Source organism: Ursus americanus, chromosome 15 (assembly GCF_024610735.1).
Source record: "Ursus americanus isolate L20-20 chromosome 15, mUrsAme1.1.p, whole genome shotgun sequence".
In the NCBI taxonomy this organism is placed as follows: domain Eukaryota; kingdom Metazoa; phylum Chordata; class Mammalia; order Carnivora; family Ursidae; genus Ursus; species Ursus americanus.
This window is the reverse complement of record NC_142141.1, coordinates 57,790,430-57,807,667: the sequence shown is the minus strand read 5'-3', so window position 1 is coordinate 57,807,667 and position 17,238 is coordinate 57,790,430. Positions and strand designations below refer to the sequence as shown.

Genomic DNA, 17,238 nt, shown 5'->3' with positions numbered 1-17,238 from the left:
GTAGATGTCAGAAATGGTGTCCCGGTGGGAGTGACAAGTAACAGCCAAGTCAAGCCAAGGGCATGACCTTGAGGAGACCGAGAAACAGCCTTACTGAATGGGTAGGGATGGGAAGACAAAGCCGAGAGGGAAGCCAGCATCCAGCAGCATGTGTGTGCACACTGCTTGGAAGAAGAAAAGGGACAAGTTCACTTTCAGAGCGGTCTCATGTGTCCCAGGCGCTGCCCCCCCCCCAGGCACTCTACTTTCTCCCAGGTCAGCCCCCACGGGGGCACTGTCATCCCACACTCAGTGCACACTGCCACCTCCAAAGCACTTCAGCGGCCTCCTCACCACACTCTTTCCGAACCTCCAATTTTATCTCTGAAATAATGCCAGAGAAGCTCCCAGAAGCATTGCTTGGCACATGCCACCTCCGCCACAAAGCCATTTGGGGGAACTTCCCCTCTCGCTTACTGCAGATGGCCCACAGCCCTTTCTGCGGACCCGGATTAAGGATGCCTCCGACGAGGGAATGTGACGGCAGAGTCTATTTTTATTTAGTCGGGCACCATGCAGAGGCAAGGTTTCCAACAGAAACATCTTCCTGCAGGGGAAGGAATGTGAACTCCGCGTGCAAGGAGCTGCCAAGGAAAGCACCCCTGGAGGCCGGCGAGCATCTGCAGATGCGCCAAGCCTTCACCTGATGTGAACAGAGGCCAGCAGGACTCCTCTAAGAGAAGCGGGAAATCGAGACGCACGCACAGATCAATCTTTCAGATGAGAGGCTTACAAGTGGCACCAGGGGCAATTACAGGCCGTACACACATTGCCTTTATGAGCACCATGGCTCCCTACCCTCACACCGGTCTCGTAATTGGCTTCCTGCCTCTAGAATGCCGCCAGCGGTCACCGTGCCTTGACTCCGGGAGGTGGGATCACCTCCTGGTTAAGAATATCTGTGCAAAAACCAAAGCTGTGCCACTTACACAACCTCAGGAAGGAAGCTTAAGCAACTCCGTGCCTCAGTCTTCTCATCTGTAAAATGGGGCTAAGAGTCCTACCTACGCCCTGCAGCTGTTGGGAGGGCTACATCCAAGGAAAACATGTGGCATTGTTTCTGATCCATTGCAACCACTCCATCGATTGTAGCCACTTCTAGATGGTTTATGGAAAATACTGAAATTTCCAGAGACACTGAAATTCTCAGTATATTCTCCATTGTACAGAGAAGGAAAGAGAACTCTGCTCTCCAGGCATTTCAGGTTTGAGGCATAGGGCACCATGATGATTGTGTTCAGGAGTGGGGGCTGCTGTCAGTAGGGACGGTATGGCACTGTTGGCTTTTTAGAACAGAAGACAAAACTGTTTATCTTATGGTTCCGGGATACAGTCATCACACTCTTCAACTCACTAGCTCTTTTAAGAAAGACTTTTTCTGTAAATATTTTCAGTAAAAGAAAGTATTCATATTTTTAGTTAATTAATTACCTAGGGGCTCTGATGAGGTCACAAGGCCACCTCCCTCCCTATCCCTCTCTCCTTCCCTCTCTCTCTCTCTTCCCCTCATATACCCAACCCCCTGCCATGTAGGTACACACACACACACACACACACATGCATCCATATCTGGAACTTTCTAGAAAAGCACATCCCATACACAAACTAAGAGCTGGAATTTCCTCCACACCACTGAGGAAAGAGGATGGTAGTATCCACCATGCTCTGTAGAGCTCTGGACAGGACAACTGGAGAGAAAAGTTCAAAGACCTCTCTCTACTTGGAGAGTAGGTTGGAGGAGGTAGAGAAGTCATTCTCTGAAACTCCGGGGTCCAGTTTTCAGGTGTGTCCATGAGGGAAGGGCTATGGTGTGAATGTCTGTGTCTCCCCAAAAGTCTTATGTTGAAATCCTAACTCCCAAGGTGATGGTAATAGGAGGCAGGACTAGATGATTAGGTCATGAGGGATTCACGGCCTGATAAAAGAGGCTCCAGACACCATGGGAGGACACAGCGAGATGTCCGCCATCTGCAACCCGGAAGAGGGCCCTCCCCAGAACCCAGTCATGCTCCCTGATCTTGGGCTCCCAGCCTCCAGAACTGTGAGATATAAATTTCCATTGTTTACAAGCCACCCAAGTCTGTCAAGTTTTGTTCTAGCAGCCCCAACAGAACAAGACAGGAAGACGCTGATTATGATAAGAAACATGCCACATTCTCGGTCCACATCTCCCTAAGCAAAACTCACTCCACAAAAAAACCATCCTTTTTCTGCCCGTCAGGTGTCAGTCTGCAAGTAGCCCTCCCCCGCCCACCATTGCTGGTATATTTCAACCATTTACTCTTACTTCCCGTAACACCTGACACCTCTGGCGCCCTCACTGCCATCTGGTCAGGGATACATCAGTATGGTGGAGACACGCAAGAGACGAACAGAAGGGAAGGGGAGAAAGAAAGCCACAGTTAATTGTGAGATGCCGCCACCACCACCACCGCCATGCCCAGTGTCCCAATGGACAGAAGCACCAGCAAAGACTGGAACTTTTCCTTTGATATTTTCTGGGTTACAAGAGGCAAACGGGTCATTATTTTTAAACCATCTCAGTTTTTTGTTTTGTGGGGTTTTTTATCTTTAAAAAAAAAAAAAAGGCAGAGATTCAAGAATTCTAAAGCTAAGTCATCATTACAGGTTATATACCTTCAATTTGCCAAAGAGGAAAAGTCTGCAAATTAAGAGATACGATATAATTTATTCAAGATTATTAGGATCAGATAAAGCCCCAGCATTAGTATCAAGACCTCTCACACCACGCTGTCCCTTGGCTCACCATGCCACTCAGCTTCACCTGCCAGTCATCCCATGACCCCTTCCCAATTTCACCAGCACCCACACTCTCACACACACACACACACACACACACACACACAGAAATACACGGTAATAGTTGTTACAGCACAATTATTTCATGTCTTCATTGTTCATTCACAGGTGCATTTACATATCATTTTGAGAGGATTCAAGTCTCAACACTGCTAATGGCAAGCTTTTGATTCTAGGTAATTGATTCTCACCCCTAGGACTGAGATCTGACTGTGACATATGTCTGCCCATTAGGCGAACAAGTTAATCCTACTGGTCTGGCTGATTAAATGGTCCCTCCTTCCTCCCTCCTTATTTCCCATGAATTCTCCCTGAAACTGCCTGCCCATACTTGAAGAGTGCCCACGTTTCTTCATTTATGACAAGAGAGAGCTATGCTATACTCTCTCTCAGTATATTTAAGTCACACAGATTCCTAAAGACCATGACCCTTTTTAGATATGAAATGGCCAAGAGAGTTGCATGAATATGTAACCATCAGAAAAAAAGACCCGTTATTCTGACATATTTCAATAAATTCCTGAGAAATACTTTGAGTGTTTTTGTGTTTGTAACTCAGTACCATATTTCAAAACAATTTTAAATGAAATCTCAGCATGTAAAAGAGGGAGATGGAGGATAATTCTTTTTTCTTCTTCTCTCTCTCTTTTTTTTTTTTTTTTTTAGATAAGGAGAGGGAGAGGTGGGGGTAGGTGCAGAGGGAGAGGGAGAGAGAGAATCTTAAGCAGGCTCCCCACTCAGCACAGAGCCCAACGCAGTGCTCGATCTCACGACCCTGAGATCGTGACCTGAGCAGAAATCAAGAGATGTTTAATGGACTGAGCCACCAGGTGCCCCGGAAGGATAATTCTTTATTAACAAAAACTCATTCAATGAGTACTTACATACAATATTTGTTAATATAGTCAATTGATTAAGCTAACTTAAAAATTCTGAAAATCGAATTATTGGAAACACGTTATCTGTAACTTTGCACCGCCTCAACATCTATTTAAGGTCAATCTTTGCGTCAGTTGGTGGTCACATTTTTGTTGCTATTTTTTGCTTGATTTCAGAGACAAAGATTTGGTAGGGGCTTTCAAATATTTGTTTACTACACTACTGTCGTCTACACAAAACCCAAGTAGGCAATTTAATGCCTTCCTGGATCTTTCAATAGTATAAATAAGTAATGTGGCACCTACAGTATTCACTTTATCGCGATTTTCAACGATTTAAAAGATATTTTAAAAAATGAAACAGAAACGAAATATTTGTGGAATTCCCTAATCACCTCCCTGGAACCTAAGAACCTGACAAAACACAGCGTGGATTCTACTATTCCTCAAACTATTTGGTTCCAAGTACAACTTCGAGTCCATTTTTGCTATTGGAAACATTCCAATCCAGCTAGCAACATGAGGGACCTGAAATCTCCCAAGACAGCCTGATCCATCACAGTTGAGGTCAACGACCTACGAAGTTAAAGATTACAAAAAGAAAGAAAATCTTCTAAAGGGAATAAAAAATTGATATTCCCAGATGTTGGGCCACTCACACACTAAAGTGAGATCTATGGTCCCTGGAAATGACTGTTCTCCGGGGCATTAGAGAACGAGCAACCACTTTATCTTGCCATCGTGAGCACACAGAGGACGGAAAACAATACATGTGAGGTTCATGAGAAGGGCTACCAACCTTGCCAACGTGAAGGAGTAATGGTTCTGGCTCCCCGCCAGCAGGGAATGCTAACCAAATGTTTCACATAGGGTCAGTGTCTCTCGTAGGGCAATGCTTTGAGCAATCCAAAGCATTTAAGTGGTCTCATTCATCTTCCTAACACCCTGAGATGTAAATAGGTAGTAATAAGGAATATTGCCATTCTTCGGGGACAAAGGCAGTGGTGAAAGAGGTTAAGAGATTAGAGGTTTTAGAATGTATTAATTGCACAGCTTAAGGGGAACTATTCTGTATTTCCATTTGCCCACTCTCGTTACGGAAGTACAAAGCAAGAGTGTACCTTGCTGTAAATGTTCAGTTTTACAACGACAGTAAATAAAAGTATGAGTTTTTCTTCCCTCGGTATGGATCTCCTTTTTTTCACATGTCTTGGAATAAAATTTGACATTGTGCATTCAAATGTAATAACTGTATTACTTTTAGGAGTAATAATATATGAGGGATACATAGATCCAACAGACTGAATAATTCAAATCACAAAGCCATTAAATTTGGCAGACACAAACTGACAGCTTCCCCACTAGACGTCTGAGTGCGCTTTCTCGCTCCTCACTGGAGTTTATTTCTTATTGATTGTAGGATTGCATAACTCATTCCTGCGTCCGTTCATGTTCCCCAGTGGCCTATTAGCAACAAATCACTAAGCACAACAATAAATTCTCTAAGGGAGCAGTGCGGGCCTTAATAGACGAAGTTCATTTGTGTCTTCGTGTAAAGTAATAAAATTCAGCCGGCATTAAAGAAAAGGTTGAGCCATCATGAGCATATTAACTAAATGACTCATTTTATCTAGAGACACTATAAAACTTAACTCTGACCTCCATTAATTATGAAAGACACAGGTGTTTTAAAATGACATTCTCTTAGAATAACTCAATTGGTCTCTGATGAATATAGCTATAAAATCAAAGAAGAAAACTCCAGGTTCTTATTGAATATGTAGGTTAGAGGCTTGCTCATAACTGAGGAGCAGGAGACCGAATAATTAAGACAGACAGATAAGCATTTTGCACGAAGAGAAGATGGAGACAAAACAGCAAGTAAATCTATCAAATATGTTTTAAACAATGATGACAGTGACTTCTCTTTCCACTTAATAAAAGCTTGGATCATGGTCGATCATGAAACAATCAGAAGACAAAACACACACTGCAGAGAAATCATCACCATGTGGGGACATCTGGGAGTGGACGTCAACGGAGAGGCCCATACCCCGGCCAGCCCCATCCTCCCTGATTTCTCTTCACGGCAGGATTCCATCTTACCAGTCGTCAGCATGTGACTGCACAGAGCCTGAAATAGCGACATCCTCTATGACACCCCAATTTTCAACTGCACTGATAGACTTGAATATTAGAACATAAGTTCTTGATTTCTAAGCTAAGGAAAAGTAAAAACTATCTCCCTTAAGGCAAAAAAAAATGTCTTTTATAAAAATTATTTTATTATCTAAATGTAAATAAATAATAGAGCAATCTTGTCAATAACCTTAAAGAATATGAAGATTTCATTTCAACCTGTAACCGTTTCAGGTAGCTCACCAACCTAAATAACTGTTGTTCCAGAGACTTCATTATGCTGGTTGACGCCAAACAAATTCTAGGAGCCTTTACTTTCTCTGGGATGCTAACCATTTCAAAAATACCTCTTTCCTGTGCTTTTTCCACAGATTTTCGGGGATTTAATTCATTTTTTTTAATTATTCACTTGGATCACATTAGATCCCAGTTTTCAAATAATACACTCACAGAATGAGCCACCTCCTCAGTCAAAATTGTTCCTACCTTCCTCAAAAATAGTAAATATATGTACGTTAGGCTATGGAAATTTTAAAATAATTCGGATTTTATTATTGTTGTCCTCCCCCCAAAATTGCATTGGCTTTTTTCATTCCTTATCCCTAAGAGGTTATTTAAACCCTTTAAAAGTCTCGGTTATTAGGAATGTTTCAAAGAATACATCAAAACCAAGAACAAATCATTTTAATGGCACTCTTGTATGTTTAAACCCCAAGATTAAAAGGCACAGAAATAGATGGAAAGCTTCTTGCTATTAGCAAGTAAAATGAAATAACAAAGATAGATTCTGAGAGGCAGGCAATAATTAAGACCAATGCTGTTAGCAAACTGCAGAGTTATATAAAGTCAGAAAAACCTTTTTCCCACAAGCATATTTAGGGTCAAAGTTATTAATCAATATTGTTAATAATCACACTGATAATTTGAATTTTATTATGCTCTAAATATGACTTGCAAATCCCGCAGTGCTTTAAGGATTACAGATGATGACTTATTGCTCCAAATTTAACTCACAACTTCTGCTTTTGTGGGTCCACTGGGTTTTTGATTCGTTCCTTCCCATTTTTCAGTTAATAGAGATCATATTTCATCTGAAAAAATACCAACCGAACCATCTTACAATTCCCTTAACCTCTGCTTTCTTAGGAATATTCACTCCTCAAGAGATCTCCACATACAATTCTTTTTCTGGGTTATCTTAGAGTTAGTAAAAGCTGGAAATTTTTTTTCACGTAAATCTTCAAATAATCAAAGAATTGCAGTTTATTCCCCACATGCTTGGGGCTAGCTAATACCATCACAACAAGCCACACTCCCAAATCTTCCTCCAAATCTCACCTTTGACCCTCGCCCTCTGCCACCCCATTCCAGTTGCCATGAATCACTGTCAAACCCAGCTCTGAAATATGTCTCAAATCTGACTCTCTTCCCCATCTCACCATCACTGCCTGAGTCTAAGTCCTTTCTGTCACCTGATCCACAGCCCCGACCTCAAGCTCTAGAACACTCTGCACACAGTACAGTAGAAGTATCTTCCTAATGCAAATCCGAGCATGTAATTATGTAAGCTGAGAAATCTCCTAAACTTCTAATGCCTTTAGCAGAGGTTCTCAAATCTGCCAGGCCAGTCGATCCTCAGAAACTTGATGAAACTAAAGATTCCAACATTACTTCCAGAAAGTCTAATTGCGATGAGCTGAAGGGAGGCGTGGGCATCTGCATTCTTTTAAGGCCTCTCATGAGGGCCAGAATCGGAATCACTGGTGGGAGGATGAAGTCCAAGCTCCTCCCTAACCTGACCCCACCTACAGCTCCCGCCTGCCCTGCAACAGCTTCCGCTCTCCGTCACCAACTGGCCCAGTCAAGCTGAGCTCTTCTCAGCCTCCTCAGGATCTCTGATGTTCCCCAAGGTACAGTCCTTCTGGCAAGAAGACTCTTCCATCTGCCAGACTCCTAATGTGTTTCCACGGCCCACCTAAAGAGCACCTTCCCTTCTCAGTGCACCCTTTTCAGCTCCAAAGATCATTATGTTTCTTTGTTCTTGGGGTTTCCAGGGCCTGTGACCTAGGCCTCCCCAGGAAACACTCATTGCTTGTTTCCCCCCATAGCCACCAGCCAAGAGTCACCAAACTACTTCTTTAAGGGCCAGATAGCAAGTGTTTTCCCTTTACGGATGGTCTCAGTTGCAACTACTCATCTCTGCAGGTAAAGCTTCAAAGCAGCCACAGGAAATATGCAACTGAATGGGTGTGACTGTGTGCCAATAAAACTTTATTTACAAAAACAGGAGGCCAACTCTGGAGCCTCAGCTTGCCAGCCTTGCGCTAGGTTCGCGTGAGGCTATGAAGTCTTCATCAGGTAGAGACTAAAGTTCATCTTTGTTTCCCCAGTGCCTTAGATACTTCCTGGCATAAAGTAGGTTCAATAAATATTTGATGAATGAACAGTCATGAAAGAGTAACTAAGTGAACTAATAAACTCTGATGGGCCCTATGTGGGACTTGCTGGGAGGAAAGCTCTCAACACTCACACACTAGCTGTACACATACACTCAAAGTAAAGAGGCTGATTAAATTTTATTACACTGGCTCATTCATGCATTTTGGAAAAAAAAAGGACTTTATAACGAAATAAATAACTATGCTGCTAGACTTCTCTGTTCCCCAGTTCCAGCAGGGAAAAAGTACAGAGATTATTCTGTTTTGTTTTGTTTTTTTACAACAGCAAAAGGAACACGATGTGCAGAAGTCTTTCCCACAAGAGTGTCTGTAGACCACCTGTTTCTTAAAAGCTCATCCTGGACACCTTCGATCCCACCCGATCAGCAGAGCTGGGAGCAAGGAACAGAGGAAGCTTCACTTGGAACGAACAGTGGTGATACTTAGGTACACTGAAGTCTGGCAAATATTGGACAAAAGGTAACGAAGCCAGCAGACAAGGAGTGGGACTTTTTACCACAGATCAGGTAATTAATCAAGTAGGCCTACTGGAAGAAAGGAGATTAATAGGTATAAGAAGGAGGAAGACAGGGGCGCCTGGGTGGCACAGCGGTTGAGCGTCTGCGTTCGGCTCGGGGCGTGATCCCAGCGTTACGGGATCGAGCCCCACATCGGGCTCCTCCGCTGTGAGCCTGCTTCTTCCTCTCCCACTGCCCCTGCTTGTGTTCCCTCTCTCACGGGCTGTTTCTATCTCTGTCGAATAAATAAGTAAAATCTTTAAAAAAAAAAAAAAAAGAAGGAGGAAGACAGACAAAGAAAATCCTAAGAGAAACACACATCTATAAATCCAGTGCCAACACTGAGAAGGAAAATGACAGAGAAGAGAAAATATTTAAGGAATAATCAAGGATAAAAAATTCCAGGGGGCTCCTGGGCGGCTCAGTCGGTTAAGCGTCAGACTCTTGATTTCGGCTCAGGTCCTGATCTCAGGGTCTTGGGATTGAGCCTCACATCAGGCTCTGTGCTCAGCAGAGAGTCTGCTTGAGAGTCTCTCTCTCCCTCCCTCCCCACTGCCCACCCCCCCATATCTCTCTGTCAAATAAATAAATAAATAAATAAATAAATAAATAAATAAATAAATAAATAAATCATTACCAAAAAATTCCAGGTGAAGAGCAGGAATGAAAAGGACCATCCTTTTTTTCATCACGAGCTGTTTTTCCTAACTCATCATTCATATAAATACAAGGTAAACATCATCACCACCCTGGATTTCTTTGCCCGATGGGGGTCTACCACTTTCTGGATTCACGCCTAATTGCTGACTTCATTTCACCCTGAAGGAGTTACCTTTAATTGTGTAAACTTGACTAATATGTCTTCTTTGGAAAACAGAAAGACTTCGTGGCTACTGGAAGCAGAATTGCTGATCTTATTTTAAAAATCTCCATTTTTCCTTTTAATCATATACTGCTCCCAACAGATTAATTCTAAGGGACGACTTGAAAATAAAAACAGCAATTAAAAATCACCACCACCAAAAAAAAAAAAAAAAAAGTGAATTACATTGGTCAATTAAAGAAAAAAATGACTACATGAATCTAAAATTCAGCTCTTTGTTTAGATCCAGTGGCAAAATCATTCTGAAAGGAGGAACTTAGTCTAATTAAGTAGCCGCCTGCCCATTCATGCAACGTGATCTTACGGGAACAGATGCTGTGAATACTTAAGCAAATTCAGGGCCAGCGTAACAAAAGCCGGTTCATCTTCCCTTTTTATTTTTATTTTTGCAGATTCAAACCAAGGGCAGAACAATGCTTGAAAATAAAACAATAAAATTGTTCAAGGCTGGTTTTTGTGATTATGAGGAAAAACAAGCTCTGTTTTGGAAGCACTAGGGTTTTAGTTCTTGATTTTAGGAATAAACATGCAGACTAGGAATCTATACTATTTGTTGTGTAGACATATGTAGAGAAATATCTTCCCACATATGGAAATAATCCATCGACTGTACGGGCAATGCAAAGGGCTCGTGCAAGGTGCAAAGGTCTGGGCTGCTCCTCATGTCAGATCAGGCGTGCAAGGAGACTCATGCATCCCCGTTTACCCTTTCTCTGGATATCTCCAGCATGCTCCCATTGAGTAGTATTAAATTTTAATAGAAGTAAAATTTGACATTTCCAAGGTCATAAATTGTTATAGTCATCATCAATTATGATTGTTTCCTGACCCAAATATTGAGTCTCTGGGTTTTAATCCCACCACCTTAATCACCAGCAGATGGTTATGCCTCCTGGACTCAAAGGTGCTTGTGTGAAAGCTTGTGGGTGAGCGTTCTTATTAAAATATCATAGGTTGTGAGACTATGCCCTTCAATTTATATATCTATATTGCACTGAAGCTGGTTAGAAAAGAGTAAGACAATCACAAAGCAACCGAGAGGTGCCTAGGTGACACAGTCAGTTAAGCATCTGCCTCTTGGTTTTGGCTCAGGTCGTGATCTCAGGGTTGTGAGATCGAGCCCTACACCGGGTTCTGTGCTCAGCTCGGAGTCTGCTTGAGATTCTCTCTCCCTCTCCCTCTGCCCCTCCCTACCCACGTGCTTGCTCATGCACGCTCTCTCTCTCTGTCTTGCTGTCTCTCTCTCATTCTCTAAAATAAATACATACATCTTAAAAAAAAAAAAAAGAAAAGAAAATCAACCGAAAGACCAAGAAACAAAGAAACAGAAAGAAAAGAAACTCACATTCTCTTTGATGAGAGGCTCTTTTCATTACTACTATATGGCTTTATACTTAATAAAAATACGGCTCACCTTGTAAATGCCCCAAGTATTATTTGATTATAACCAAACACTGCATTGAATGTAAACCAAGTTAGTTGCCATTTGGAATAACATTTGAATTTAGCACAGAATCACTTGTCATCCTTACAGTGAGCCTGAAACACTAAAGACAGAGAGATTCATTTGGAGAATAAAAATAGAATCACCTGCTTATATCCAGCTTTACAATCCTATCCACGACGAAACTTACACTTACGACAACATTGTGAACTAGTATTAGTATCAATACTTTTATAGTTATCTCTACCAAACCTCTACACAGTAAATATTTCTTCACGTTGGAATTTTTCTTCCTATATATAAAATGTCATGAATAAATAAATAAATAAATAAATAAATAAATAAATAAATAAAATGTAAACTGCTTTTAGTAGGTTTTTTGACAGACATATATAAATCATTCATAAAATATTATCCCAATCATATAAACAAAAAGAATTCAAATAATGCAGGGAAATAATTGAAAAGGTTAAATGTGATAATTCCTGAAATTGCGGGGTTCTTTTCTTAATGCTTTAACTATATTTTCCACATTTTCTCAAATGCAAATGCCTTAGTCTCATCATTGAAAGCACAAACGTTATTTTAATTTTTAAAGAACCCTTTGGTGAAACAAAATATGAATGTCAATGCCTTTGAAATAATATAAAAGATAATGTGCATCTCAGAAATAGTAAATTTAGGGATCTTTCCAGAAGTTCCATGAATTCAAGATGCAAGTAACTTCTGGCACTATCTAACCACAAATCTCTTCAAGAGAGCTTTTCCCTTTGCAGCACAATGAACATCTTTTTGTGAAGAGTGCACAGAATCTTTAACTGAATTCAATTTCAAGAACATAAAGCATCACGGGCATAAAGTGAAACCATCCAATAAATGGCTTTACAATGCCAAGCGCTAACTATAAGAAAACAGGAAGCCTAGCATCGTATTTTCCCACCATTCGTATTTAAACCAGTACAGACTTCTTAAAATGCACCTGCTATGTCAACTTCTTTTGCTAGGTCTAGCCCTCCCAAACAGGAAGCTGAGGGCTGGGTTATTTTTAAAGTTTTATAACTGGCTCAAACTCCCTCTCAAACTTTCTGAGCCTAATCCCACCAAGTTTCCTAGTAAGATTCCTATTCTCCTTGCTTGGTGATGACCGCCAGAAGCACACATGTACACAGATGCTGAAATCGTGAGACATCCGCAGAGCTACCCTACCGCTGCCCGCTTACCGCGGGCCAGTTACGGTGACGATCACTTTTCATGGATCATTTTATTAAATCCTCACAACAGCTGACAGGGGTAGAAATAATTACATCAATTTTAAAGTTGAGAAAATTAGACTCTGAAACAGGCTCAAGGTCACACAGTGGAGCAAGTCCAGTCTACCTCTTTCTTCCTTTTCCTTGTTTACCCCACCAGGACAGGACCACCAGGTATCTCTTCCCAGTGCCAATTTGCTCAGCAGCTTCTCACAACCATTAGGAGAATCAATGTCATTCGCCAAAAGCCAAACACCTGCAGCGTGTACACACGTGGGTGGTCTGTCCTATGCACGCAGCACCACAGACTTCCAGAAACAATGGAGAGTCTTTCAAGTCAAGCTCACATGCAAACCTTGTCCAAAGTCCTTCAGAGTTGAATGAAGGGTGAAAGACTCAGCTCCACCAACCGAGGTCATACTCATACCTTCTACCTCAGCAGGTGGGTCCTTCCCGTCGGGCTAAGGGTAAGAGGTCATTTTCCCTAAGGGTTAGCTCTGGGGTTAGAGGCTGTCCTGTGTCCTTGCCCAAATGTGGGAATTTGGAGTAAATCTGCTACAAAACCCAACCCGTTTTCCCCTGAGGGTCCTCCCAGATGCAGAGGGCACCTACACAAACCAAACCCTTGAAGTAGATATGTTCAATCAACAGCTATCTTTGAGCTTCTGCCAGGGCAGAAACTGGGCTACCTTCTAGAGAAACAAAGAAGAGACAGGCACATGCACCACCATCTGGCAAGTCACTCTCCGATAATGTGGCAGCGGGGGGGGGGGGGGGGGAGTTGTGGGTGACACCTGACAAAAATCATCAAGTGTAGTAAGGAAGACAGATGACAGGTGTGTTGACAGGACCATGCAGAGCAGGGGAAGGAGGAGCTCAGGCCCTGGGGAGGACTCTTGAGCCTGCTCTCTTTACTATGAGTATGAGCTCCCCAGGTAGAGAACTTGGGAGAGGGGGTAGCTAAGGCGCCAGGAAAGCAAAGAAGTTTGTTACCAAAACCAAGAGGCGAGAAAGAGAACATAGGACAGTGGCAGGCAATAGAAATAACTCCACGTACCTGGACTATGAGAGAATGAAAAAGAGCTGAGTTTGTAAGGGATGTGGGACCACAAAGCACAACAAGGGTATGGGGGGTAACACCAAAGTGCCAGCATTTATCCAAAGGGAGCTACCAAAGTGGGGGGGGGGGGCATTTTATAAAGAAGGTGTTGGCCACGGTACACAGAAGGAGGACAAAATCTTAAAAGCCCCTGCAACATCCGGTCCAGGCTCCCAGTGATGACATGCGATGGAAGTCAGCCTCCGAAGTACCCCATATATTCCCCGTGTGCTGAAGCACGTAAAAATACACCAAGAAAGCCCAACAAATCCGTACTCACTGTCTGCTCCAAAATACCCAAAGAGATACAGGTGACATGTTCAGTGCTAGGACCTAAGCCAACTTCTGTCTATTCACTTTACGTTGCGTCCATACATTTCAATGTCTTCAAGTGCTGGGTGGATGCACAAGGGTTCCTTGAGATCTGAGAGCCAAAGCAATGATTCTAGAAACTGTTCAGTGTTTATCTATAGTGCCCAGTGTATAAGCCAGACTTAGCTTCACCCAGGTATCTGTGGAAACTGCACATCCTCTCTTGCTATGAAAGGTATGCTTTATAATCTAGTAAATTTGACCAAAAGAGATAGAAGCACTCCGGCATCCAAAGTGTTTTCCTTGAATGCCAAGAGGCCAAATGGTCTCTTTCTTCAAAATTAATATTTTTCCTAAGAGATGGATATGAAGTATTTTTATACATCATCCTCAAAATACATTGGCAGGATAGGTGATTTGAATGCAAGGATTATGCCTGTTTTCTAAAGAAGGAATGATAAATAGGGAAACAACTCAAGATCTATTCCGATGGTGTTCTAGCAGCCTCGTCGTCAAACGGAATATCAAGTGTCGACCTGGACACAGGACCACGTGCACCTTAAGAGGGATAAATAACAATTTCCTTGAATTCTTATTTGACTGGTAAATGGTATAATCAAGGTCACAGAGAAAGGTAACGATGGGCATTGGAATGGATGTCAAAATCCCTTGACCCTAGAATTTTACTGAAGAATGTACTGAGAAGTTAAGAACACGGTTTCCGGAATCCATATGCCTGTGTCTGAAACCTGAGTCCAGCTTTTATTGGACATCAGAGTATGTCCTGCCTCCGTGTCCTCATCTCTACAATAGGGATGTTAACAATACCTACCTCTCAGCTTTCACGGAAAAAAAAAATGAATTAGCTCACATTTGAAGAGTTCCCAGCACATGGAGCCCCCAGTGAACGCTTGCTATAAAGAGCAGACTTCATCCTATTATTAGCGGCAGACTTTATGGGCAACCTTATACCATATTTCATTCTTAGAAGTATTCCTCAGCACTCGTCAACTACGGCAGAGAAGCTCACACGTAGCTGCACAGACGTCAAACGAAATTCAAAATTATCTGCGGCGACGAAACGTAAGATCTCTCACCTTGCTCCTACAACAAGCTCTTTCTGTCCTGGGTCAAATGTTAACCGCGAGAAATCCACAGCATTCTTCGCTCTGAACTCCCGTAACCAGGGGCCAATTTCTAAATAGGAAAAATAAATAAATGAAAAGATAAAAATGAATGATTTTTCCTCCAGGGACCACAGAAAAGCGCACAACACGTAGCACACATTACATTTCAGAGAGGATTTGGAGGTCCCCTGACGTGATCGCTTAGGGGCCCATGGAGATTTCCAGCAGAAGGTGACAGGATCCACACCGAGGATGTGTAAAACGTAGCGGGCGGCCACCCAATAAAGAGCGAGTAAGGCATCCGTGCTCAGGTGTGATTTACAGGCCAGGTGTGCATTCTCCTCTGGGCTCTGGGCTGGGCAGAAAATCACGCAGCATTCACACGCTTCAGCAAAGGCATACTGAACGCAAACAGGACCACCTCTTGTGTGTGCTCACGGCAAGAACTGAAGACTGGAGAAGCACAAAGCCTCCATGGGACCCAGGACAAACACAGGAGCCCTCCTTCAAAGGGGAACTCTATAACCCTGTCCTTTGGGTTTCAGTTCTATTCTATCAGGCGTGTTAAACACATACAGCACTTTCTAAATAAGATATCCACTTACTTCTAGGCCTTCTTGGCATTTTTTTTAAGGGAAACCAGGAAATAGCCACTCTTTAGAGGCAGGTTTTTCAGAAGCCTAGTAACTCCTGTGACACGGCCTCCAGCGTCGAGTCCATTCAGGATGACATGAGAGCATGGGAGAGGGACAGAGTGCTGCTCCACAAGCCATTTTTGCAACTTTTGTTAGCACATTTCTGACACCACAAAAATGCTCTGGGAGTTGCCTGCCAGTCGTGGCTCGCCTTCTCCATTATTCCTGACAATTAGCCATGTTATCTGACTGTCATTTTTTCTTGGATTTACTATTTTAAGTGGTATCACACCGACTACAGAGGCACATGACAAATGTCACATCAACAAAATCACCTGGTGTAGCAAAGGAATAATGTCTTTCAAAGAAAGCGGATGCCGAAACCAGATTTAATATGGAAATATGTCCACATCCCATAACATGTCCCACACAAACACCTTTGTTGATGTGATCGAGATGGATTATTTTCCAGGAACGGCTCTGTATAATGAATAAAGCATTTCTCTACTACCGGTTACTGGGGGAGAAAAGGTTATGAACAGAAAGTTCTCCTCCACGTGAAGGAAACCACGGCTGAGTTCCATAGAGACCTGTATTTGGGCTTTGAAATTTTAGTGTGTATCTTGGTTCTTTTCAGAAGTTTATACAAATTTATTCATTTTATAGCCAAGTCATTTAAAAGAAAACAATTATAGTAAAGTATGTACAAGGCCCTGGAGCTATAAAATGTTGTTAATAAATGGTGTGTTCCAAGAGTTCATAATTCGGTTAGGGAACTAGAGCTAGGATCTTCTTTAAGCACAGGGTCTATGAACAGAAGATCTTTACAGGCATTTGTAATGTTCTAGGAAGTTCTCACACATAGAAGGGAGAGATACTGGGGCCCTAGATTAGAAGAAAGGAAAGATCTGACCGCATACGGAGAGTGCAGATGTGTTCCACAGAACAGAGCCACGCGGGATGCCATGGTGTCCCTAGGGCCATAATTGGTGTTGTTCACCCTCTTGCCCCTCAGGCCCCAGCAGTTTTCTGTTTCTGGAGATGGAGCCAAAGGCTCGTATGTCTGCAAAGCTCACCGAGGTACCTGCAGCACACAGCACAGGACCCTGGCTGTGGGAGGAATAACGAAAGAGCAACAACCAGGTGAATTCAAGAGAAGGAGAATGGAAAACGAAATACGAGAGGGAAAACACAAGAGAGAAAGGAAAAAGCAGCGGCAACTCAAGAAACCACTAGGTGGATAACTGACAGATGTATTTAAATATAACTGTAAACAGATTCGCTCCCAGGTTTGGACTTGGCTTCATCCAAGACAGAGAGGCTTTGAAAAGTTCTCAGGCACGTACTTGACACATGAAAGCAGGTATCCCAGGAATGTGCGAGGGCCACTGGCAGGCAGGATGGGGGCGGGAATGTCACATGTTAGAAAGCACCACCATTTGCACGTGAGGTGGCAGCTGTACTTCCAGCGGCTATGTGAATGCGGAAGGAAGGGGGGGGGGCGTCCCATGGCCTGATAACTAACTGCAGGTGAGGCTCAGGGAACAAGTGAAGGTAACAAAGTCGTTCCGAGGCTAAATGAAGAGGAAAGCAATGATGGTGACACACAGGCAAGAGGAGGTGAGGGTGGTCTGAGAGAGAAAGAGGATAGGTTCA

At 42.8% G+C, this 17,238-nt stretch overlaps 1 protein-coding gene across 14 annotated transcripts in view; it reads right to left on the bottom strand.

Moving 5' to 3' along the window:
- Window positions 1-17,238, bottom strand: part of SEMA5A (semaphorin 5A) — a 475,859-nt gene that overhangs the window by 253,484 nt on the left and 205,137 nt on the right. For all 14 annotated transcript variants that reach the window (XM_087867978.1, XM_045795947.2, XM_045795944.2 and 11 more), the window contains exon 3: window positions 14,918-15,017. In XM_087867978.1, coding sequence (XP_087724104.1) covers window positions 14,918-15,017 — 100 coding nt within the window. The remainder of the gene's footprint in view (window positions 1-14,917; window positions 15,018-17,238) is intronic.